This window comes from Cetorhinus maximus, unplaced genomic scaffold (assembly GCF_964194155.1).
Source record: "Cetorhinus maximus unplaced genomic scaffold, sCetMax3.hap1.1 HAP1_SCAFFOLD_1190, whole genome shotgun sequence".
NCBI classification, from domain to species: Eukaryota; Metazoa; Chordata; class Chondrichthyes; order Lamniformes; family Cetorhinidae; genus Cetorhinus; species Cetorhinus maximus.
In genome coordinates, this window is record NW_027597132.1 from 34,090 (window position 1) to 61,172 (window position 27,083).

A 27,083-nucleotide genomic window follows, 5' to 3' on the forward strand; every position below is an offset into this window, starting at 1 on the left:
TGGTAAATCCCCTCTGCACTCTCTCTAGTGCAATCACATCCTTCCTATAATGTGGATTCCAGAACTGCACACAGTACTCTAGCTGTGGCCTAACCAACGTTTTATACAGTCCCAGCATTACCTCCCTGCTCTTATATTCTACGCCTCGGCTAATAAAGGCAAGAATTCCATATGCCTACTTAACCACCTTATCTACCTGTCCCGCTACCTTAAGGGACCAGTGAACATGCACGCCAAGGTCCCTCTGATCCTCGGTACTTCCCAGGGACCTACCATTCATCGTGTATTCCCGTGTCTTGTATGTCTCTGGATTAGTCTAGCGACAAACCCACTACACCATCGCCTGTCCTATACTCCAATGATTAAATAAGTTCCATGTTGATTAAATCATGTGCTCATTGATCAGACAACCATTGCAATTAAGCATGCACAGATTCCCAATGGCTGGATACAGATATCCACTGATCAAAAATAAATTCATATTGATTAAGTACCCATATCTATTGATCAGATACAGACACCAATCTCCAATTGATTCAATACAGACTCCAATCTTCCATTGATTCGATACAGACTCCAAACTCCCATTGAATAAATACAGACTCCAAACTCCCATTGATTAAATACAGACTCCAATCTCCCATTGATTAAATACAGACTCCAATCTCCCATTGATTAGATACAGACTCCAATCTCCCATTGATTCGATACAGACTCCAATCTCCCATTGATTAGATACAGATTCCAATGTCCCATTGAATAAATACAGACTCCAATCTCCCATTGATTAGACACAGACACCAATCTCCCATTGATTCGATACAGACACCAATCTCCCATTGATTAGATACAGACTCCAATCTCCCATTGATTAGATACAGACACCAATCTCCCATTGATTAGATACAGACTCCAATCTCCCATTGATTAGATAGACACCAATCTCCCATTGATTAGATACAGACTCCAATCTCCCATTGATTAGATACAGACACCAATCTCCCATTGATTAGATACAGACTCCAAACTCCCATTGAATAAATACCGACTCCAATCCTCCAATGATTAGACACAAACTCCAAACTCCCATTGATTAGATACAGACTCCAATCTCCCATTGATTAGATACAGACTCCAATCTCCCATTGATTAAATACAGACTCCAATCTCCCATTGATTAGATACAGACTCCAATCTCCCATTGATTAGAACAAGACTCCAATCTCCCATTGAATAAATACAGACTCCAATCTCCCATTGATTAGATACAGGCTCCAAACTCCCATTGATTAGACAGACTCCAATCTCCCATTGAATAAATACAGACTCCAATCTCCCATTGATTAGATACAGACTCCAATCTCCCATTGATTCGATACAGACTCCAATCTCCCATTGATTAGATACAGATTCCAATCTCCCATTGAATAAATACAGACTCCAATCTCCCATTGATTAGACACAGACACCAATCTCCCATTGATTCGATACAGACACCAATCTCCCATTGATTAGATACAGACTCCAATCTCCCATTGAATAAATACAGACTCCAATCTCCCATTGATTAGATACAGGCTCCAAACTCCCATTGATTAGACAGACTCCAATCTCCCATTGAATAAATACAGACTCCAATCTCCCATTGATTAGATACAGACTCCAATCTCCCATTGATTCGATACAGACTCCAATCTCCCATTGATTAGATACAGATTCCAATCTCCCATTGAATAAATACAGACTCCAATCTCCCATTGATTAGACACAGACACCAATCTCCCATTGATTCGATACAGACTCCAATCTCCCATTGATTAGATACAGATTCCAATCTCCCATTGAATAAATACAGACTCCAATCTCCCATTGATTAGACACAGACACCAATCTCCCATTGATTCGATACAGACACCAATCTCCCATTGATTAGATACAGACTCCAATCTCCCATTGATTAGATACAGACACCAATCTCCCATTGATTCGATACAGACACCAATCTCCCATTGATTCGATACAGACACCAATCTCCCATTGATTAAATACAGACTCCAAACACCCATTGATTAAATACAGACACCAATCTCCCATTGAATAAATACAGACTCCAATCTCCCATTGATTAAATGCAGACTCCAAACTCCCATTGATTAGATAAACATTAGTTAGAAACTGAATGTCAATTGTTAGGTAACTTTTCCGTGTGTCTCTTATTTATAATAATAAACAGTAACAGGACGCACCATAACCTCCTCTTGGTTAGCTGAGGTGCCGTCAGGGCTGGAACACTTCCCACCCTTCCTTTTCCTGTTTCTTCTTGAATGTTCGCAGAGTTGTTCCTGTGATGACGTGTCCCTCTCTATATGAACGTTGACCTCAGCGATCGGTTGTTTCTTGGTTTCAATTCGTTTGTTCTTCTTCTGTGAAGATAAAGCAAGGACTGGGTCAGCACTGGGAACTCCACTGGAGATAGGAAATAGAGGCAGGAGTCAGCTATCCATTTTCTCAGGCTTGCACTGCCATTCAATAAGATTATGACTAATCTCCTATCTAAACTTGGGACTATATGAAGAACATTTTTAGACAGTGAGTGGTGATGACCTGGAACACGCTGCATATGAGGGTGGCAGAAGTAGGAGACAAGAAAATTCAATGGGCATTTGAGAGAAATAAAGTTGCAGGGATAAGGGGATCGAGCTGGGGAATGGGACTGACTGACCCAGCATAGGCTTGATGGGCTGAATAGCCCCCTTCAGTGCTGTAATAGCTCTGTGGGTAGAATATATTGCTGGGTGTGCGAGCGCACACCCAACCCGCTTGAGCGTGATGATGTCGGGCGAGAGTCCTGACATCATCACGCGCTCGTGTGAAATTGTGGTTGTCGGGCATGCGTGAGAGTCGGAGGTGTTCCCGCCAATGACTGATAGGCCTGTTAAGGTGATTAAAGCAGTGATTAACTGCAATCTTTCATTGCCCGTCCAATGTTACAGTTGGCAGGCGGGCAAATCGGCCAGGCGGCTTTTGCCTTTTTGAGGAAACTCATCCAAGGGCGGGATGGGGTTTCAAGTATTAATTTTTAAAAATAAAAATGTTTGCACATAATTTTCATCATCCATATATTCCAGTGACTGATTCTGTCGCGTGGGCATTTTTCCCTCGTTTTTAAAATCTTTATTTTTGCATTTAAAGTCTTCAGCTCTCTGCCTTCAGGGAGCTTTCATTCCGCACTCCACCCTCCCCCCCAACAGTGCCTGCGCTGACCTCCTCCCACCCCCACCCCCACCCCTGCCCCCACCCCCACCCCCACCCCCACCCCCACCCCTATCCACACCCCCACCCCCGCCCCCATCCCCACCCCCACCCCCACCCCCACCCCCACCCCTATCCACACCCCCACCCCCGCCCCCATCCCCACCCCCGCCCCCACCCCCACCCCCACCCCGGCAGCGCTCAGCCTCTCAGCGCCTGCCCTCCTCCCACCCCCACCCCCACCCCGGCAGCGGTCAGCCTCTCAGCGCACCTTTCACACTGACCGGCCGTTAATTGACCAGCCTGTGTGAAATCGCAGTTAGGGACCGATCGCGGTTGGGGGTCCGTTTCCTGGGCCGACTGATCCCATCGCCCACCAAGGTCCCATCCTGCCCTATGACCCCACTTGCCTTCCCAATCCTCATATCGCTTAATGTCCAAAAAGTGATGTCTGGACCACACCCCACCCGCAGGGAAATGTTTGTCCCAATATATTCAACCCCCTGCATCAGTATTAATGGCTGTGGGAGTGGGTGACAGGCCTGAGGCTGACGATGGGGAATGTTGTGCACGTGGACCAGTCTGTGTAACATACTTCCAGCAATCTCATCCCTCCCTTCATCTCACAGCAACGCAAAGGGATTTACATTGTTACTTTGACCTGTTCAATCTGCTTCTGCATCTTAAAATCTGGGAAAGAGAAACATAACTCACTCATCAAAGAGAGAGGGAGACAGAGGGACAGAGAGAGAGAGAGAGGGGAAGGAGAGGGGGGAGGGAGGGGGGAAGGAGAGGGGGGGAGGGAGAGGGTGCGGGAGGGGGTAGGGAGAGAGAGGGGGTGGGGGAGAGTGGTGGAGGAAGAGAGAGAGAGGGGGGAGGGAAAGAGAGAGGGGAGGGAGAGAGACGGAGAGGGGATGGGGAGAGAGAGGGATGGGCGCGGGGAAGAGAGAGAGGGAGGAAAGAGAGAGGGGAGAGAGAGAAAGAGAGGATGGAGGGCGAGAGAGAGAGGATGGAGGGAGAGAGAGAGGGGGAGGGAGAGAGCGGGGGAGAGGGGGCAGGGGAGAGTGGTGGAGGAAGATAGAGAGAGGGGGGAGGGAAAGAGAGAGAGGATGGAGGGCGAGAGAGAGAGGATGGAGGGAGAGAGAGAGAGGATGGAGGGAGAGAGAGAGAGGATGGAGGGAGAGAGAGGGGGAGGGAGACAGGGGGGAGATGGGGCAGGGGAGAAAGAGGGATGGGAAGGGAGAGAGAGGGAGGGTGGAATGAGAAAGAGAGAGAGGAGGGAAGAGAGAGAGGGGGAGGGAGACAAAGCATGAAAGGGGGAGCAACCGATAGCTGTAGAGGGAGAGAGAGCAGGATTCACAAGCAATACAGGGGGTGCAAAATGGCACCTCCTCCACATTGGACGGGAAACCTCAAGTGAAAGTGGTGCAAAAAAGCGAGATTCTGCCGAGAAGCGGGAAACAGCCCCCACTAGCTGAAGAATAAAGAAAAGTAGCTTAGCAGCAAAATTGCAGAGTAACTGTCCATTATGGAAACCAATCGGCAAAGCTACCAGTGTTGGTATTGAGAGGCAGAGGGCCAAGCCTTCTAGGGTGAAATTGGCTGAGGGAAATCGTCCTTGATGGTCCACTGAGATTCCAGAAGGAAACTGGAAGTGTCCATGTTTTGGAAAAGGAGTGTGTAAGGACTCAACAACCTCAAGAAATGCAGGCTGTCTGAAGACAAAACCTGGAAGAGCAGCAGAAGAAGAAGCGAAGAATGCGATGGCATAGTGGGATTGGCACTGGGCTGGTAATCCAGAGATCCAGGGCAATGCTCTGGGGACCTGGGTTCAAATCCTGCCATGGCAGATGGTGGAATGATGACCATGAATCCATTGTCGACTGTTGTAAAAACCCATCTGGGTCACTAATGTCCTTTAGGGAAGGAAATCTGCCAACCTTACCTGGTCTGGCCTACATGTGACTCCAGACCCACAGCAACATGGTTGACTCTGAAAGTCACTCTGTTGGAACAAACCACCACCAGGATGGACAACCTGGCATTGACCTAGGCACCGGAAACAACAACAGCAATCTCAGCCCTGTCCACCCTGCAAAGTCCTCCTTACAAACACCTGGGGGCTAGTGCCAAAATTTGGCGAGTTGTCTCAGAGACTAGTCAAGCAACAGCCCGACATGAAGTCTCATGGTATCAGCTCAAGCATGGGCAAGGAAGCCTCCTGCTGATTACCACGTACCGCCCTCAGCAGATCCGATGAATCTTCCATGTTGAACATTCCTTGGAGGAAGCACTGAGGGTGCAGAATGTTCTCTGGGTGGGGACTTCAATGTCACCAAGGGTGACTAGGTAGCACAACTGCTGGCCGAGTCCTAAAGGACATAGCTGCTAGACTGGGTCTGCAGCAGGTGGTGAGGGAACCAACAAGAGGGAAAAACATAGTTGACCTCATCCTCACCAACCTGCCTGCCGCAGATGCGTCTGTCCATGACAGTATCAGTAGGAGTGACCATTGTAGAGGTGAAGTCCCACCTTCACATTGAGGATACCCTCCATCGTGTTGTGTGGCACTACCACAGTGCCAAACGGGAGAGATTTCAAACAGATCTCGCAACTCAAGACTGAGCATCCATAAGGTGCTGTGGGCCATCAGCAGCAGCAGAATTGTACTCCAACACAATCTGTAACCTCATGGCCCGGCTTATCCCCCACTCTACCATTACCATCAAGCCAGGGGATCGACCCTGGTTCAATGAAGAGTGCAGGAGGGCATGCCAGGAGCACCACCAGGCAGACCTAAAAATGAGGTGTTAACCTGGTGAAGCTATAACACAGGACTACTTACATACCAAATAGCATAAACAGCAAGGGATAGAAAGAGCCAAGCGATCCCACAACCAATGGTCAGATCTAAGCTCTTGCAGTCCTGCCACATCCAGTCGTGAATGGTGCTGGACAATTAAACAACTCACTGGAGGAGGAGGCTCCACAAATATCCCCATCCTCAATGATGGAGGAGCCCAGCACATCAGTGCAAAAGATAAGGCTGAAGCATTCGCAACAATCTTCAGCCAGAAATGCTGGGTGGATGATCCATCTCGGCCTCCTCCGGAGATCACAGATGCCAGTCTTCAGCCAATGCGATTCACTCCACGTGATATCAAGAAACGGCTGAAGGCTCTGGATACTGCAAAGGCTATGGGCCCTGACAATATTCCAGCAATAGTACTGAAGACTTGTGCTCCAGAACTTGCCGCGTCCCTCGCCAAGCTGTTCCAGTACAGCTACAACACTGGCATCTACCCGGCTATGTGGAAAATTGTCCAGGTATGTCCTGTACACAGGAAGCAGGACAAATCCAACCCGGACAATTACCGTCCCATCAGTCTACTCTCGATCATCAGTAAAGTAATGGAAGGGGTCATCAACAGTGCTATCAAGCGGCACTTGCTTAGCAATAACCTGCTCACGGATGCCCAATTTGGGTTCCGCCAGGGCCACTCAGCTCCTGACCTCATTACAGCCTTGGTTCAAACATGGACAAAAGAGCTGAACTCCAGAGGTGAGGTGAGAGTGACTGCCCTTGACATCAAGGCAGCATTTGACCAAGTGTGGCATCAAGGAGCCCTAGCAAATCTGGAATCAATGGGAATCAGGGGGAAAACTCTCCACTGGTTGGAGTCATACCTAGGACAAAGGAAGATGGTTGTGGTTGTTGGAGGTCAGTCATCTCAGCTCCAGGACATCACTGCAGGAGTTCCTCAGGGTAGTGTCCTCGGCCCAACCATCTTCAGCTGCTTCATCAATGACCTTTCTTCCATCATAAGGTCAGAGTGGGGATGTTTGCTGATGATTGCACAATGTTCAGCACCATTCGCAACTCCTCAGATACTGAAGCAGTCTATGTCCAAATGCAGCAAGACCTGGACAATATCCAGGCTTGGGATGACAAGTGGCAAGTAACATTTGCACCACACAAGTGTCAGGCAATGAACATCTCCAACAAGAGAGAATCCAACCATTGCCCCTTGACATTCAATGGCATTACCATCACTGAATCCCCCACCATCAACATCCTGGGGGTTACCATTGACCAGAAACTGAACTGGACTAGCCATATAAATACTGTGGCTACAAGAGCAGGTCAGAGGCTGGGAATCGTGCAACAAGTAACTCACTTCCTGACCCCCCAAAGCCTGCCCACCATCTACAAGGCACAAGTCAGGAGTGTGATGGAATACACTCCACTTGCCTGGATGAGTGCAGCTCCCACAACACTCAAGAAACTGGACACCGTCCAGGACAAAGCAGCCCCACTTGATTGGCACCCCATCCACAAACATTCACTCCCTCCACCACCGATGCACAGTAGCAGCAGTGTGTACCATCTACAAGATGCACTGCAGGAATTCACCAAGGCTCCTTCCAAACCTACGACCACTACCATCTAGATGGACAAGGGCAGCAGATAGATGGGAACACCACCACCTGGAAGTTACCCTCTAAGCCACTCACCATCCTGACTTGGAAATATATCACCGTTCCTTCACTGTCGCTGGGTCAAAATCCTGGAACTCCCCTCCTAACAGCACTGTAGGTGTACCTACACCACATGGACTGCAGGGGTTCAAGAAGGCAGCTCACCACCACCTTCTCAAGGGCAATTAGGGATGGGCAATAAACGCCGGCCCAGCCAGCGACACCCACATCCTGTAAATTAATTTTAAAAAAGAAACTCGAAGAGACCCTGCTTGATGACAGGGTTGGAGACGAGGTGAGCAATCTTCACAGGGATAAAGAAAACCTGTTGAAAGACCTTCACACACGGACAAGATTCCCTCAGGTCAAAGTTTGTACCTTTGGAAAAGTCTGAAGAGAAAGAATTCAGCACCTCTCTGAACAAACTGAAGATTGAGTTGGCAGAGAAGACACAACAATGTTCAATTTTCCAGGAGGCAGCAAACAAATATAAACAGTTTGGCAGCTGTTTGTCCTAAACTTAACTGATGTTCACCATTATTGAAATATCTGCAGGTATGATCCCCCATTACCAGCAGTGGAAGCTCCCGTGTCCACTTCCATTCTAACAGGTTTGCCATTCTGACAAAATGAAACTGTACTTCAACAGAAGACAAGAAATAACAGCCAGGATGGTATCTTATTGTGGGGACCACGGGTGATGGTTCCTCCAAAGGGAAGGGAGCCACTTTTAATTGAAGTACACAGTGCCTATCCAGGAATTTCCCAAATGAATACCAGAGCACGCAGCTATCTGTGGTGGTCTGGGATGAATGGCGAATTAGAGAGTTTAGTAAAGCACTGTGTGTAATGTCAGCAACTGCAGAAGTTGCCAGTGACGGCTCCATTACACCCATGGGAGTGGCCAGGTAGACCCTGGGTGCGGTTACACATTGACTAAGTTGGACCTTTCCTGGGAACAATGTTTCTGCTCATTGTTGATGCCCATTCAAAATGCTTGGATGTATATGAGGTGAAGTCACCAACATCGGCCACTACAATTGAGAAACTAGGTCAGGGTTTTGCCATTCAGGGACTACCAGAAGTAGCTGTTTCCGATTACGGCACGGCATTTACAAGTGCTGAGTTTCAACAGTTTATCAGCTTCAACGGGATCACTCAGAAAAACTGCACCGTACCCACCCTTCCTCAAACGAACTGGCCGAAAGGGCAGTTCAAACGTTCAAGGCTGGCATGAAAAAGCTAACTGGAGATTCCTTGGCACCCAAGCTCGCACACTTTCTCTTTCATTACAGGACCACCCCTCACACAACAACAGGTGTCACACCTGCGGAGTTATTGAGTTATTGATGAAACACTGTCTCAGGACGAGATTGAGTTTAATAATGCTGAGCTTAGAGGGGAAGGTGGAAAGGAGTCAGGGAAGCCAGAAAACTAGACACGACTGGCATAGTGGTGAGAGGGAGTTGACCCTGGGAGAGCTGGTACATGTGAAAAACTTCGGGGAAGGACCAGGGTGGTTATCAGGTGAAATAAGTGCGCTGGCTGGACCTCTATCTCACCATGTGGAGGTGGAAGGCCGGATCATCTGTAAATATGTGGACCATTCAGGGAAGAGAGAGACAAGTCACCAAGATTTGGGTTCATCAGTGAAAATGACTGGGTCTGTGTTTCCTGTTGAGGATACTCAGCCCAGCATTGACATGTCTGATGTTCCTGTAAGAGTTGAGGATACAGAACTGTGAGTGCCACTGAAGCACCTGATGTTCAGGCAACTCCGGAAAGGGAGGCACCTGACAAAGAATCTGAGGTTGTGGAGCTGAGACATTCCACACAGACCAGGAAACCACCTGTAAGACTGAACTTGTAAATTCCTCACCCAGTGTAAATATTATGTTGTCTTGAAAAATATGTGAATGAAACAACGTGTAAATTTAAATGAATAACTGAGTTAAAGGGGGAAGAATGTGGAATTATGGTTTTATTTAGTGTGTAATGGGCCTTTAAGAATGATACTTGTTAAGGAAGATCACATGATCTGTAGTAACCAATAGGAGAGCAGCGCGAGCTACGTCAGCAGTTAGTGCAGAGTTAGAGTTGGAGTTGAAAGCACACATGTAGTTGCTGCTGAGTATATTGTAAATAAACTTAATGGCCAGGATTTCCCGGTCGCCAAGCAGGGTTGGGGCCCACTTGCCGATGGGGAAAATGATGCGGGGGTGACATTGGGCGGAACTCCCAACATCACCGCGCCTCATTTCCATTCTCAGGTGGGTGGGGGCTGAGCCAAATCAGCTGTCCGCCCGCTGACCTGTCAATGGCCAATCGAGGCCACTGACAAAGTAGTTAAAGTGATTAATGGCCCTGCCCACCTAATGTTAAGGTTGGCGGACAGGCCAGGAGCCTTGTCGGGATTCTGAAAAAGCATCAAACCTCATCCACGGGCGGGATTTAAATGTAGGTTTTAAAATGTTTAATAGAAGTGTCAATGAAAGTAATGGATATGTCCCAACTCATGTGACAGTGTCAGGGGAAGTTATCTGTTCTGTTTTTAAAATGTTTTCACACAGGTGCCGATCTCCCTGAGGCTGCACTTAGCCTCAGGGAGATGAGTGTGCTCTCTCGAGTGCCTGCGCGTAGGAGTACACTCCCAGCTCAGGGAGTCCCACTTCTGGCCAACACAGGGAGCTCATAGCGCTTCCTTGCAGACGTCACGCTGGGCGGGCCTTAATTGGCTCACCCACGTAAAATGGCGGCCTGCCCCCGATCGGGGCACCAATCAGAGGCGCGCCTCCACACACCCGCTCCTAAACTTCCCCCCTATTGGGGGGGACAATTCTGCCCAATGTTTCCACTCAGAAAGCTGTCTGCAGATCAACTCTATTATTAACAATAAACTCGGCCACCCTACAGCAGGGGGGGAAGGAGAGAGGGGGGATGGGAGAGAGAGTAAGAGAGAGAGAGAAAGACAGAGAGGCAGGAGGAGAGAGAGAGGGTGAGAGAGGGAGGGGGGCAAGGAGAGAGGGAGAGGGGGAGGGGGATGGAGAGAGAGAGAGAGAGAGAGAAAAGGGGGAGGGGAAGAGAGAGAGAGAGAAGGAGAGAGGGTGGAGAGAGAGAGAGAGACAGTGGGGAGGGTGTGAGAGAGGGAGGGGGATGGGAGGGAGAGTGAGAGAGAGGGAGAGAGAGGGAGACAGACAGAGGTGGGGGGGGGGGGGAAGTGAGAGAGAGAGATAGGCAGCCGGAGAGAGAGGGGGCGGAGGAGGGCGAGGAAGGTGGGAGAAGGCAAAGAGTCGGGGGAGACAGATGAAGGGAGAGAGAGGAGGGAGGGAAACTGAGAGGGGGAGGGGGAGGAGACAGGGAGTGGGGGGAGGGAGACGGAGAGAGAGGAGGGAGGGAGATGGGGAGAGAGGGGGAGGGAGAGGGGGCGATCGAGGGGGGGAGAGAGGGGGAGGGAGACGGGAAGAGGGGGATGGGAGAAGGGGAGGGAGGTGGGGAGAGAGACGGGGAGAGAGGGGGAGGGAGAAGGGGAGGGAGATAGGGAGAGAGGGGAAGGGAGGTGGGGAGGGAGACGGGGAGAGAGGAGGGAGGGAGGTGGGGAGATCGAGAGGGGAGAGAGATGGGGAGGGAGATGGGACAAGAGGGTAGAGGGAGATGGGGAGAGAGGGGAGGGTGAGGAGGAGGGAGGGAGATGGGTCAAGAGTGGGGAGGGAGATGGGTCGGGGGGGAGGGAGACGGGGAGAGAGGGGAGGGAGGGAGATGGGGGGGGAGGGAGATGGGTGAAGAGAGGGAGGAGGGAGAGGGGGGAGGGAGATGGGGGTGGAAAGGTGGGACACACAGAGTGGGGAGATAGACAAAGAGAGAAAGGGTGAGAGAAAGAGTATGAGGGGGAGAGTGAGTGTGAGAGAGGAAGTGAGACAATGTGAGAGACATAGTGTGGGGAAATCAGCAGAGAGAAAGAGAGAGAGAGGAAGAGAGAGAGAGAGGAAACGAGATTGGGAGACAGAGAGGAGTGAAACAGAATGGAAGAGAGAGGTTTGCAGGTAATTCAAAGGCTGCACATGTATCAATGTATTTTCAACAAACATACCTTCTGCTTGAAGCCTGAAGCAAACCCTTCACGATGCTCGTGTACCTGGTTTATTGAGAATATTGAGCAAACTCAGCTCAAAACAAACCCACAGGCAATAGGCCCCTTCTTCATGGTTCAAAATGATCTAAGAGCAGATTCAGCTGTGAGCCCTGGTCTATTAACTGTATCAGTATGCTGGGTGGCACACCTCCAGCTGGTTGTGAGCCTGTATTTCCCGATTATCAAGTTGGAGGTTTAGGATCCTAAAATCATACAGCACAGGAGGAGGCCATTCAGCCCATCATGCCTGTGCTGGGTCTTAGAAAAAGCTTTCCAATTAGTCCCATTCCCCTGAACCTCCCCTCATAGCCCAGTAAATATTTCCCTTAAATGATTTATCCAATTCCCCTTTTGAAAGTTATTGAATCTGCTTCCACCACCCTTTCAGGCAGTGAGTTCCAGAACACAACAATTCATTGCACAAAATAATCTTTCCTCATCTCCCCTCTGGTTCTTTTACTGATTCTCTTCACTCTGTGTCCCTCTGGTTACTCACCCTCCTGCCACTGAGAACCGTTTCTCCTTTTTGACTCTGCCAAAACCCTTCATGATTTGGAAGACCTCGATTAAATCTCCACATAACCTTCTCTGCTCTAAGGAGAACAATCCCAGCTTCTCCAGTCTCTCCACATGAACTGAAATCCCAAATCCCTGGAAGTATTCTGGTCAATCTCCGCACCCTTTTGCAACACCTCGACACCCTTTCTAAAGTGTGGGGACCAAATTGGACACAGTACTCTGGCTGGGGCAGAAGCAGGATTTTATCACAATTTAGCAAAACGTCCTTGCTTTTGGGCTCTGTGCCTCTCTCCATAAAGCCCAGGATCCCAAACACCTATTTTTAACACTAAGATAAAAGCAAAATACCTGTTTTTAACACTATTTTTAACCTGTTTTTAACAACCTTCTCAACCTGTGCTCCTGTCTTGTGCACATCCACCTGCAGGTTTATCAGTTCCTGCACCCCCTTTAAAACTGTGCCATTTCTTTTCTATTGTCTCTATTCTTCCTACCAAAATATAAAATGCATCACTTCACCCTTCTCAGCATTAAATTCCACCTGACTTGTGGTGCTTTACTACATAAAAAGTGCTATATAAATGCAATTTGTTATTGTTGCCTGTTTCAGTGGGCAGTCTATATCCTCCTGAATCAGTTAGCATACTCCTCGCTATTGACTACATTTCCTGAGCCTGCTTAACATCAGAAATATAACTGGCAGCACATCATTTCTGAAACCCCGCTGTCTGAATGACTTGAACCCAATCAGCACTGAAAGTGACAGAAGTGGTACCCGCTGGATATGAGGAAAGGGTCCAAGGCCATTGCCGATTCAGGGCATAGCTGTCTGCTCCGGTTACTCTGCTGTGCCTTCCTCAGTCAGTTTCACACCCACTGATGCTAGGGGCTGCTCCTGCTCTCTGGACACTGGGCATTGACTGATGATTTGAGTTGGCAAGTGGAAAGTGGAACTGGATCATAAAGAATGCTGCTCTCTGTGTGAACAACAAAGGCTGACTTTAAGTTCCCAAACTCTTTGGAGTTGGACAAAGTCTCAGTGTTTGTTAATTAGCTCTCCCCCAATCTGCTTGTACAGTACTGGCTGTACCCACATCATTCAAACAGGCTGCAGTCCAGCTTTCACAGAATCTACAATGAGAGTGCCCTCTTATATAACCAGCAACACCAAATCAATGCATTTGTTCATCGTTCTGCAGAGAGCTCCCACAACAGTGACAACAGGACAGAGCGAAAAAGGATTGGACAGCCAAACCCAACAGATTAACTTCTCTTCTGCTGATGCAGAACTGCAACAAACTGTAATAAACTGTAACAAACTGTAACAAACTGTAATAAACTGTAACAAACTGTAACAAACTGTAACAAACTGCAACAAACTGCAACAAACTGTAATAAACTGTAACAAACTGTAACAAATTGTAATAAACTGTAATAAACTGTAACAAACTGTAATAAACTGTAACAAACTGTAACAAACTGTAATAAACTGTAACAAACTGTAACAAACTGTAATAAACTGTAAGAAACTGTAACAAACTAATAAACTGTAACAAACTGTAACAAACTGCAACTAACTGTAATAAACTGTAACAAACTGTAATAAACTGCAACTAACTGTAATAAACTGTAATAAACTGTAATAAACTGCAACAAACTGTAACAAACTGTAATAAACTGTAATAAACTGTAACAAACTGTAATAAACTGTAATAAACTGCAACAAACTGTAATAAACTGTAATAAACTGGCTGAAGCACAAGAATGGCTGAGGGTCAGAAAAGGAAAACAGACTCGGAGCAACCGGACATCACTAACAGACAAGATCAATGTGAAACATCATCATCCCCTCCTCTCCCCTTCCCCTCATCAACATCATCATCCCCTCCTCTCCCCTCCTCCCCTCCCTCCCTCATCAACATCATCATCCCCTCCTCTCCCCTCCTCCCCTCCCTCCCTCCCTCATCAACATCATCATCCCCTCCTCTCCCCTCCTCCCCTCCCTCCCTCATCAACATCATCATCCCCTCTTCTCCCCTCCTCCCCTCCCTCCCTCATCAACATCATCATCCCCTCCTCTCCCCTCCTCCCCTCCCTCCCTCATCAATATCATCATACCCTCCTCTCCCCTCCTCCCCTCCCTCCCTCATCAACATCATCATACCCTCCTCTCCCCTCCTCCCCTCCCTCCCTCATCAACATCATCATCCCCTCCTCTCCCCTCCTCCCCTCCCTCCCTCATCAACATCATCATCCCCTCCTCTCCCTTCCTCCCCTCTTCCCTTCATCAACATCATCATCCCCTCCTCTCCCCTCCTCCCCTCCCTCCCTCAACAACATCATCATCCCCTCCTCTCCCCTCCTCCCCTCTTCCCCCCATCAACATCATCATCCCCTCCTCTCCCCTCCTCCCCTCTTCCCCTCATCAACATCATCATCCCCTCCTCTCCCCTCCTCCCCTCTCCTCACCTCATCAACATCATCATCCCCTCCTCTCCCCTCTTCCCCTCATCAACATCATCATCCCCTCCTCCCCTCCCTCCCTCATCAACATCATCATCCCCTCCTCTCCACTCCTCCCCTCTCCTCACCTCATCCAAACCATCCCCTCCCCCTCTTTCCCTCCCCTCCTCCCTCCCCTCCCCACTCTCACCCACTAGCTGCTGATCCTCCCTCTCGCCCACCTTGTCCTCTTTTCTTCTTGCTCCACGTTTCCTGCTTCCTCCTGTGTTTTCTCTCTGCTCCCTCTCCTGCTCCAGGCACTGCCCCCACACCCAGGCCCACAGGACTGCGGCCAGTCAATCAAACTGTCAATGAGGTTGCCAATAAAAACAAAAACTGCAGCACAACCATCCGACCCTCTTTCTGTTCAGACCATGTGAGCTACTGAGAGGAAACACCCAGGAATTAACAAACAGCTCATCCAGAAATGCTGCATAATCCCATCAGCCAGCAGTGATGAAAGCCCTTTCGTACGGCCTCAAAGCACCTGTTACTGAGTGAGTGAAGTACATGGCGCATCAGGCATGAGGCCGACCCCAGCCACACAATAACCACCGCGCCCTGATTTAAATACCCTCTTCTCCATTCCGAATTCTCCCGAGCGTCCCAAACAGTAATGTTTCTTTATCAATGTGGTGGGTGCTGCACTTTGGTGCCATTAAGCATTGTCCACCATACTGTTGACCGTTCCAATGGGAGGCCTGTAGACTCTGTAAATCTGAACCGTACCTCAACTTTACTCCTGCTCTTCAATCTTCTCTCCTCAGTTCCTATAAAATAAGAAACAAATCATTTTAAAGACAATGGTCCCTGATTTAGAACCAGCGAGAATCTGACTGTGAGATGAACCCATACAGTGAATGTGTGAACTGCAACTCATGTTTAACACAGTGAGGAAGGAGGCATTGCTGCATCTGGTTCCAGGGACGAAGCTGGGTCCAAATGGATCAAGTGTCAGTTGTGGAAAATTTGGGGAACAGGGTTCATAGTATTCAAATAGATGTTCAGTAGTACAGAACTTGAATATTGCTGAAAAGAGACATGCACTCAACAGGACACCTCACAAGAATACCAATATAAGGGGAAAACAACAATTTATACCTTATGAGAAGAGAGTGCTGATTTGTTGGTAAGTGGACTCTGATTGGTAGAGGCGTTGCTATGGAGAATGCAGCAGTGAATATCCTCAGTGTGCTAAGAATTACCCTGTCAGCCAATTTAAGATTGTCAGTCAGGCTCACAATGTGGTGCATTTGTGTGTATTGGAAGCTCGATATATTAATACACAGGGCCCTGTTCTTTGCAGCCAGATAGAACATATACACACATTGCACCTGTTTCAGCTAAACAAAATGGTAACTGACAGTTAATTATCACGTATTGTTTGAAATTTAAAGCAGGCAGCTTGACCCTGATTGATTACGGCATTGCCCTGAGGAATGAGTCAGCGAATGGCTGTCACTTATTTCATTGAGCTGAAACAGGCGCTATATATATATTTATTCTTTCTGTTTGTAAAGAACGGAGCCCTGTGTATTAATATATCTAGCTTCCAGTTCACACAGATATGACACACTGCAAGCCCAGCTGATAATCTTAAATTGGCTGTCAGCGTAATTCTTAGCACACTGAGGATTATTTAGCAAATGTTGTCTATTTGTTGGTATATTTTCCTCTCCCACTCATAGCTGGATCTTCCTCTCTCCCAACCCCAATCATCCGTAGCAGCCTATGAACAAGGCACTGATGTCCCAAAGCAGACCCAAGACATCAACGGAGACCTCCCACCTTCTGAGAGCTGCTTCGCAGCAGAGCCATGTCCATGAGGATGTGTTCCTCCAGGGTCCGGTAGCTGTCGGGTTCCAGCATCGTCTCCTCAGGTGTCCACCATCTGAGCAAGGCCCTAACGGTGAGTCCTGACTTCTGCAAACCACACTTGCCCAGGCGCGTTCTGGGCCGGCGTGTATTCCCGCCGGCATAATGGTAAATCTAGCATGGGGGACGATTTGTAGGTCCCTTACAGTCAGAAACAGGGGGATTTATAATGGGGAACAAAGAAATGGCTGACCAACTAAATACACACTTTGGTTCTGTCTTCACAAAGGAGGACACCAATAACATAGCAGAAATGTTGGGGAACACAGGGTTTAGTGAGAGGGAGGAACTGAAAGAAATCAGTATTAGTAGGGAAATGGTGTTGGGGAAATTGATGGGATTGAAGGCCGATAAATCCCCGGGGCCTGATAATCTACATCCCAGAGTACTTAAGGAAGTGGCCCTAGAAATAGTGGATGCATTGGTGGTCATCTTCTGAGATTCTATAGACTCTGGAACAGTTCCTACAGATTGGAGGGTAGCTAATGTAACCCCACTATTTAAAAATGGAGGACAAGAGAAAACAGGGAATTATAGACCAGTCAGCCTGATGTCGGTAGTGGGGAAAATTCTAGAGTCCATTATAAAAGATTTAATAGCTGAGCACGTGGAAAACAGTGGCAGAATCGGACAGAGTCAGCATGGATTTGTAAAAGGGAAATGATGCTTGACAAATCTACTGGAATTTTTCCAGGATGTCACTAGTAGAGTTGATGAGGGGGAGCCAGTGGATGTGGTTTATTTGGACTTTCAGAAGGCTTTCGACAAAGTCCCACATAAGAGATTAGTGTGTAAAATTAAAGCGCATGGGATTGGGTGTAGTGTATTGAGATGGGTAGAAAACTGGTTGGCAGACAGGAAACAAAGAGTAGGAATAAACGGGTTTTTTTCCGAATGGAAGGCAGTGACTAGTGGGGTACCGCAGGGATCGGTAGTGGGACCCCAGTTATTCACAATATATATTAATGATTTAGATGAGGGAATTAAATGTAATATCTCCAAATTTGCAGATGATACAAAGCTGGATGGGAGGGTGAGCTGTGAGGAGGATGCAGAGATGCTTCAGTGTGATTTGGACAAGCTGAGTGAGTGGGCAAATGCATGGCAGATGCAGTATAATGTGGATAAATGTGAGGTTATCCATTTTGGTAGCAAAAACAGGAAGGCAGATTATTATCCGAATGGCTATAAATTGAGAGAGGGGAATGTACAACGAGACCTGGGTGTCCTTGAACACCAGTCGCTGAAGGTAAGCATGCAGGTGCAGCAGGCGGTAAAGAAGGCAAATGGTATGTTGGCCTTCATAGCCAGAGGATTCGAGTACAGGAACAGGGATGTCTTGCTGCAATTGTACAGGGCCTTGGTGAGACCACACCTGGAATATTGTGTGCAGTTTTGGTCTCCTTATCTGAGGAAGGATGTTCTTGCTACAGCGGGAGTGCAGTGAAGGTTTACCAGACTGATTCCTGGGATGGTGGGACTGACATATGAGGAGAGATTGAGTCGATTAGGATTATATTCGCTGGGGTTCAGAAGAATGAGGGGGGATCTCATAGAAACCTATAAAATTCTAACAGGACTAGACAGGGTAGATGCAGGAAGGATGTTCCCGATGGTGGGGGAGTCCAGAACCAGGGGTCACAGTCTGAGGATTTGGGGTAGACCATTTAGGACTGAGATGAGGAGAAATTTCTTCACCCAGAGAGTGGTGAGCCTGTGGAATTTGCTACCACAGAAAGTAGTTGAGACCAAAACATTGTATGTTTTCAAGAAGGAGTTAGATATAGCTCTTGGGGCGAAAGGGATCAAAGGATATGGGGAGAAAGCGGGAGCAGGCTATTGAATTGGATGATCAGCCATGATCATAATGAATGGCGGAGCAGGCTCGAAGGGCCGAATGGCCTACTCCTGCTCCTAGTTTCTATGTTTCTATGATTTCAGTCAGGCCTTACCTTGCATCGCAATGGCAGACACCATTGGATGATCCCACAGTCCTTTCACACTGACGTCAAATGGATATTTGGCCTTCTCACCATATTATACCACCCCACTGCCCCCCACCCCCACCATGACGCCTGACGCCAACAGCATCGGAAAATTCTGGCCTGTTTCCTGTCATTCAGCCAATTTCTTATCCAAGTGCCTACTTTCCCTTTTATTCCATGAGCTAGAATTTTGCTCAAGTCTGTTGTGTGGCACTGTATCAAATTCCTTTTGAAAATCCATATACACCACATCAACAGCTTTTCCTTTATCAACCTTCTCTGTTACCTCCTCAAAAAACCCCAGCAAATTAGTTAAACATGATTTTCCCTTAATGAATCCATGCTGGCTTCCCTTAATTATCCTGCACTTGTCTAAGCGACTATTGATTTTGGCCTGAACTACAGTTTCTAGAAATTTCCCTACCACTGAAGTCAAACTGACTGGTCTGTAGTTGCCAGCTTTATCCTTGCACTCATTTTGAACAAGGGTGCAACATTCACAATTCTCCAGTCCTTTGGCACCTCCCCTGTGTCTAAGGAAGACTGGAAGATTATCACTAGTGCCTCTGCAATTTCCACTCTCACTTCCCTCAGTCCCCTTGGATGCATCTCATCTGGTCCTGGTATCCTATCTATTTTAAGTAAAGATAGCCTTTCTAACACCACCTTCCTCTCGATTGTAAGTTCTTCTAATGTACCAGTTACCTCCTCTCTCACCTCGGCCTGGGTAGCATCTGCTTCCTTTGTAAAGACAGATGCAAAGTACTAATTTAATATCTTCACTATTTCTCCAGCCTCCGCATGCAAACCTCCTTTTTTGTTCCTAATCGGCCCTATTCTTTCTTTTACCACCCTTTTATTATTTACATGCTTTTAGAACCCAACTAGAGGAGTTGCAATTCTAGACCTAGTCTTGGGGAATGAAGAAGGGCAAGTGGGTGAAGTGACAGTTGGCGACCATATCGGGGACGGTGATCACAATTCAGTTAGATTTAGCATTACCATGGAAAAGGACAGAGATAAGGCAGGAGTAAAAGTCTTGAACTGGGGGAAGGCAAATTTTGCAGAAATGAGAAGGGACTTGGCTGAGGTGGACTGGACAACACTGCTGGAGGATAAAACAGTGGAAAACCAATGGGAAGCACTAAAAAGCGAGATCCTAATTGTACAAAGTAGACATGTCCCCTACAAAAATAAGAGTGGTACTGCCAAATCTAGACCTCCCTGGTTGTCTAGAGGAATACAGGGGAAGATCAAACAGAAAAAGAAAGCGTACGATAGGCACAAAGAACTAAGCACTGCAGATAGCCTAGACAAATATAGGAAGTGCAGGGACAAAGTAAAAAAGGAAATAAGGAAATCAAAGAGAGGGCATTAAAAAGATTAACAAGTAAAGTTAAAGATAACCCCAAAGATGTTTTACCAATACATTAATGCTAACAGGTTAGTTAAGGAAAAAGTGGGACCTATCAGAAATGAAGATGGAAACTTGTGTGTAGATGCAGAGGCTGTGGGAAGGGTTTTGAATGAATATTTTGTCTCCGTGTTTACAAAGGAAAGGGAGGATGTAGATATAGTAGTCCAGGAGGAACACTGCGAGATATTGGAACAGATAGTCAAAAAGAGAGAGGAAGTACTCAAAGGGTTGAAATCCTTGAAAGTGGATAAGTCACCAGGGCCAGAAGGATTGTTTCCGAGGCTGCTGAAGGTAGTCAGGGAGGAGATAGCAGATGCTCTGAGGATGATTTTCCAATCTTTACTAGATACAGGGGAGGTACCAGAGGACTGGAGAAATGCAAACGGAGTTTAAAAAGGATCAAAGGAAACGCCAAACAATTATAGGCCAGTTAGTCTTACATCAGTGGTGAGCAAATTAGTAGAATCAATCCTGAGAGATAGGATTAACTGTCATGTGGAAAGGCATGGACTAGTCAGGGATGGTCAGCATGGATTTGTTAAAGGAAGGTCTTGCCTCACAAATTTGATTGAATTATTTGAGGAAGTGACAAGAAGGGTTGATGCAGGTAGTGCAGTGGATGTTGTGTACATGGATTTTAGCAAGGCATTTGACAAGGTCCCACATGGCAGATTGGTCAGGAAAGTAAAAGCCCATGGGATTCAGGGTAATGTGGCAAACTGGATAAAAGGTTGGCTTTGTAACAGGAAACAAAGGGTAATGGTCGATGGATGCCCTTGCGAATGGAAAGTTGTCTCAAGTGGTGTTCCACAGGGCTCGGTGTTGGGACCCTTGCTGTTTGTGTTATATATTAACGGTTTGGACGTGAACGTGGGGGACATGATTGGGAAATTTGCAGATGACATAAAGATTGGCCAAGTAGTGGATAGTGTAGAGGATAGTCATAATCTCCAAAACGATATAGATGGGTTGGTGGAGTGGGCGGTAAAGTGGCAGATGGATTTTAACATACAGAAGTGTGAGGTCATACATTTAGGGAGGTCAAACAGTTACAGGGATTACGCAATAAATGGGAATATACTAAGAGGGGTAGATGAAGTGAGAGATCTTGGCGTACAAGTACACAGGTCCCTGAAGGTAGCAGTTCAAGTAGACAAGGTTGTAAAGAAGGCATATGGAATGCTCTCCTTCACTGGCAGAGGTTAGAATATAAAAGTAAGGATATAATGTTGGAATTGTATAAAACACTGGTGAGGCCACAACTGGAGTATTGTGTGCAGTTCTGGTCACCACATTACAGGAAGGACGTAATAGCTCTGGAGAGAGTGCAGAGGAGGTTTACAAGAATGTTGCCAGGGTTAGAAAAGTGTAGATACGAGGAGAGATTGGATAGGTTGGGGTTATTTTCCTTGGAACAAAGAAGGTTGAGAGGTGACTTGATTGAGCTGTACAAAATTATGAGGGGAATAGATAGAGTGGACAGGATCAAATTGTTTCCCTTGGTGGAGAATTCTAGAACCAGGGAAACATAGATTCAAGATAAGTGGCAGAAGGTGTCGGGGGGACATGAGGAAGAACTTTTTTACGTAGAGGGTAGTGGGTGTCTGGAATTCGCTGCCCAAGTTGGTGGTAGAGGCAGAAACTCTAAACTCTTTTAAAAAGTACCTGGATCTGCACCTAAAGTGCTGTAAGCTGCAGGGCTATGGGCCAGGTGCAGGAAGGTGGGATTAGAAAGGGCACCTGGGTGTCCTCGGGCTGGCATGGACAAGATGGGCTGAATGGCCTCCTTCTGTGCTGTAACTTTTCTATGGTTCTATGGTTCTAAGACCTTGGAATTCCCTTTACTGTTCACTGCCAGCCTCTTTTCTTGCTCTCTCCTTGCTTTTCTTATTAATTTCTTCACTTGCCCTCTGGCCCTTCTATACTTAGCCTTATTCTCCATCGTATTTTCTACCTGATGTACGCACACATCTTCCTTTTCATCTTTACTTCTATCTCTCTCTCATCATCCAGGGCGCTCTGGATTTATTTGTCCTATCTTTTCCCCTTGTTCTGACCCCAACTAATAACTTACTGTTGTCTACTCTAATTCTATCAAACTCTCCAAGTAATCTATATAATTGATGCAAGTCTGATATATCCTCCATATCAGTTAACACTTCTCTACTTCCCACAGCCAGTTTTTCTCCTCTGCACTCTGAATTTCCCCTCAGGTTCCCATCCCCCTGCCAATCTCGATTAAACCCTCCCCAACAGCACTAGTAAATCTCCCCACGAGGATATTAGTCCCAGTCCTGTTAAGGTGTAAATTATCCTTCATGTACGGGTCCCAGAACTGGTCCCAGTGCCTCAGAAATCTAGACCCCTCCCTCCTGCTCCATTTCTCCAGCCACATGTTGAACTGCTCAATTTTCCTATTCTTATGCTCATTAGCACTTGGCACTGGGAGTAATCCTGAGATTACTGCTCTTGAGGTCCCGCTGTTTAATTTCCTTCCTAACTCCCTAAAATCTGTTTTGAGGACCTTGTCCCTTTTCCCACCTATGTCATTGGTCCCAATGTGGACCACGACCTCTGGCTGCTCGCCCTTCCCCAAAAGAATGTCCTGCAGCTGCTCTGGGACATCCTGACCCATGGAGGCAACATACCATCCTGGAGTCACGTCTACAGCTGCAGAAACATCTGTCTGCTCCGCTAACTATGGAATCCCCTGTCACTAAAGCATTTCCACTCTTCCTCCTCCCATCCTGTGCAGCTGAGCCTCCTGTGGTGCCACAAACATGACTCTTGCTACAATCCTGAGGAACCATCTCGCTCACCAGTATCCAAAATGGAGAAGTGCTTAGAAAGCGAGTTAGTGCAGGAATCCCCTGAGGCTATCTGCCTGTTCCTCTTACATACTCTGGCAGTCACCCATTCCCTCTCTGCCTGTGTACCTTGTAGCTGCAGTGTGACCGCCTCTCAACGTGCTATCCACATAATCCTCAGCCTCGTGGATGTGCCACACTGACTCCAGTTGCTGCTCAAGTTCCGCAACCCGGAGCTCAAGTTTCTGCTGCTGGTGACACTTCCTGCAGATGTCATCATCGAGGGCACTTTGTGCTGCATGACTTCCCACATCCCGCAAGATGCACATTTCACATGGCTGAGTTGCACTGACATACCTTATACTTTATATCAAGTGTTTATTACAGAATGGTGTAATATAATAACTCAGCTATCACTCACCAACCATCTCCTCTTTGCCGAGTCCAATCAACATACGGGACACCTATGATATCACTTTTAGATTTAATCTGTAAACTCCTGGCTCTCTCCCTCTCTCTCTCTCACTTTCTCTCTCTCTCCTCTGCTTCATGGGCTCTCTCTCTCCAAACTCCAGCTGCTTTATGGGCTTACCCTGTAGCAAAGTAACAACCAGCTACTGGAGGCTAAGGAAAGGTAGAAAATGAAAGGATCACCTCCTTCCCTTTTCACCAAACTCCCTCACTCACCAAACTCCAACTTGAGCACTCAAATGCACACAAAGCAGCACTCCAGTGCAGACAAAAGCAGCACTGAAGAAGGTCTGTTTTTATGCTTCCTAATTCAAGCTTCTGAAAACCAGTTTAAGCCAGTTTCCTAATTAATCCACTCTATCCAGGCCCTCACAACCTTGTACATCTCAATCCCCTCAGCCTCCTCTGTTCCAAGGAGAACAACCCCAGCCTCTCCAATCCTTCCTCATCGCTGCAATTTTCCAGCCCTGGCCACATCCTCGTAAACCTCCTCTGTTCCCTCTCGAATGGAATTGCAGCCTCCCTGTAATGAGGTGACCAGAACTGCTCACAGTACTCGAGTTGTGATCTAACTATTGTTTTATATAGTTTCAGCATAACCTCTCTGTTTGTATATCCTATGCCTCAGCTAATAAATGAAAGGATTCCATACGCTTTCTTAACCCCCCTATCGACCTGTTCTGCGACATTCAGGGGTCTGTGGATATTCACTCCACAGTCCCTCACTTCCTCTACACCTCTCAGTATCCTCCCATTTATTGTGTAATCCTTTGCCTAGTTTGACCTCCCCAAATGCATCACCTCACACTTCTCTGGGCTGAATTCCATTTGCCACTTTTTTGCCCAGCTGACCAGTCCATTGACATCTTCCTGCAGTCTACAGCAATCCTCCTCGCTATTAACCGCACGGCCAATTTTTGTACAGGCTGCAAACTTTTTGATCATTCCCTCTACATTCTTGTCCAAATCATTAATATATACCACAAGGAGCAGGGGACCTAGTACTGAGCCCTGTGGAACCCCACTGGAAACAGTCTTCCAGCCACAAAAACACCCATTAACCATTACCCTTTGTTTCCTGACATTGAGCCAATTTTGTATCTAATTTGTTACATTCCCCTGGATTCCATGGGCTTTTATTTTTTTAACCAGTCGGCCATGTGGGACCTTGTCAAAAACCTTGCCAAAATCCAAGTAGACCACATCAACAGCACTACCCTCAGTCCTGTCAGGAAGATTTAATAATTCTCAATGGGCTGAATTTTGCTGTTGGTGAGTAGGGGGCGGGTCTGCTCGCTGACGTGTAAAATGATGTTGGGGGGAACACCCGATGTCACCGCGCCCCATTTAAATATTCAGGAAGGCGGGGGCACATCCAAATCAGCTGTCCACCCGCCGACCTGTCAATGGTCAATTGAGGCCATTGACAGGATCATTGAAACAATTAAAGGACCTGCCCGTCCAACCTTAAGGTTTGAGGGTCGGCCAGGAGCCTCGGCGGCAAATAGAGAAAACATGAAACCTCATCCAGCTGGGATGGGGTTTCATGCAGGGTTTAAAAAGTTTAATAAACTTATAATGTAAATGATGAACATGTCCCATTTCGTGTGACATTGTCACATGAAGGGGGACATGTTAGGGAATTTTTTTTCTATTTTTAATGTTTTTAAAAGTGTCAGTGATCTCCCTGAGGCAGCACTTAGCCTCAGGGAGATGTGTGCACTCTCGCTTTTGGGGAATTCCCCCCCCTCGCCCGCACAGGGAGCGCATAGCGCTTTCTGCTGGACATCATGCTGGGCGGGCCTTGATTGGCTCACCCACGTAAAATGGCGGCGAGACCCACTTCTCCAGCGGGGATCAGCTCCCTGCCTGCCGGAGATTGGGTCAGGCCCACCCTCCTGACAGGCAGAATATTCTGCCCATAACGTTATTGGAATTTATTGTAAATTAGAGTAATAGTGGGGTCTGTACCTATGGAGGGGGGTGTGTAATAGAAGATAAGCTAAGTTTGAAATGTTAAGTAGGTAAACATAGGGATAAAGGGAATATTTGCATTTTTAAATAAACCTGAGTAGCTTGAAGTCAAAAGCGGGAGTGAAATGTTTTACCGAGCCAGGGGCAGTTAAGAAACAGTGTGTTTATTTTTCCCAAAGATTACTGGTAGAATTGGTGCTATGAGAGATTTTTATTATCAGAGAGGTAAAGTCCAAAGACATAGTGAAACAATGGGAATTTCCATTCAAAGGGGAAAATATGTATAAAGGAGAGAAGGCTGTGTGTAAAGGTAGGCATTCTAAGATCTAACAATTGTGAAAAGCCTCCAGCATCTAAGTCTCAAGCTGCTGCCGACAAAGAACTGAAGTTAAGAAAACTCACTTTGAATTGGATTGTTGGGGGTATCGTGTTTTTTTGCCTGGGTCTTTTAAAATCGATGTATTTTTCCGTTGCCTTAACGAAAGTGTAACAGGGACCAGAATTTTCTGCCCCACCCCCGCTCGCTGAGGCGTAAAGTGACAAGGGGTGACATCGGACATGCGTATCGATGTCACCGGGCGTCATTTAGATTTTCAGCTCTGTCAAAGGCCTATTAAAGCCATATAAAAACTAATTAAACCAATAAACTGAGCTGCCCGTCCAACCTTCAGATTGGCAGCGGGTGAAGAGCCCAGGTGGCCTTTGCCACAGGCGGGATGAGGTTTCATGAAGTGTTTATAAATTGAATAAAATATTTTTTAAAAATCATTGCCATGTCCCAGCTCCATGTGACACTGTCACACGAAGGGACAAGTCTTAAAATGTTTTCTTTTCTTTATTTAGCTTTTTAAAACGTGAACTAATCTCCCTGAGGCAGCTCTGTGCCTCAGGAGACCTCTGCACTCTTTCGCGCGTATGCATGAAAGAGCACAGGCCCCAACTCAACTCACTCCCCCCGCCTGCGCAGGGAGTGCTCAGCGCCTTAATTGGCCCGCCCATGTAAAATGGCAGTTCGGACCTGATCAGGTTCACGCCTACCCCTGCCCTCCCCCGCACCAACCCCCCCTGGGGGGAATATTCTCCCCAAGGAGTTAGATTAACTGGGGATTTAGAAGTTATAGTAGTAATTTATAGATTTATGTATGTGCTTGAAATAATTTTTTTAATTAATAAAGGTTTAATTTAGTTTTGTAAGAAACCTATAAGACTTGGTGGTCTTATTCCTACTGAATTCAAAGCACATATCTAGAAATTTATACAAATTGCAAAATAGTTGTGGCAGTTGTTTCAAGTTTCCCTCTGGGGTTTGAGCAGCTCAGCATTTACCATCAGCTGTAGCATAACAATCCTCCTTGTTAATTCCTCAAAAAATTCAATCAGATTAGTCAGACACGATCTTCCCTTAACCAATCCAAGCTGACTGTCCCTGATTAATCTGTGTCTCTCCAAGTGACAGGTGATCCTGTCCCTCAGAATTGATTCCAATAACTTGCCCACTGCTGAGGTTAGACTGACTGGCCTGTAATTATTCAGTCTATCCCTCCCTCCCCTTTTAAACAAAGGTACAATGTTATCAGACCTCCAATCGTCCGGCACCTCACCCGTATCCAGTGAGGATTGGAAAATGATGGTCAGACCCTCCTCAATTTCCTCCCTGGCTTCTTTGAACAGCC

The 27,083-nt window shown here is 47.0% G+C and overlaps 1 protein-coding gene across 1 annotated transcript in view; it reads right to left on the reverse strand.

Moving 5' to 3' along the window:
• Positions 1 to 2,246: 2,246 nt before the first annotated feature.
• LOC144675840 (uncharacterized) overlaps positions 2,247 to 27,083 on the reverse strand; it is a gene marked incomplete at its 3' end in the record, with an annotated part of 43,029 nt that continues 18,192 nt past the window's right edge. The window contains exons 2-3 of the mRNA XM_078536415.1: positions 15,611 to 15,651; positions 2,247 to 2,423 (exon numbers count right to left, since the gene is read on the reverse strand). Coding sequence (XP_078392541.1) covers positions 2,247 to 2,423; positions 15,611 to 15,651 — 218 coding nt within the window. The remainder of the gene's footprint in view (positions 2,424 to 15,610; positions 15,652 to 27,083) is intronic.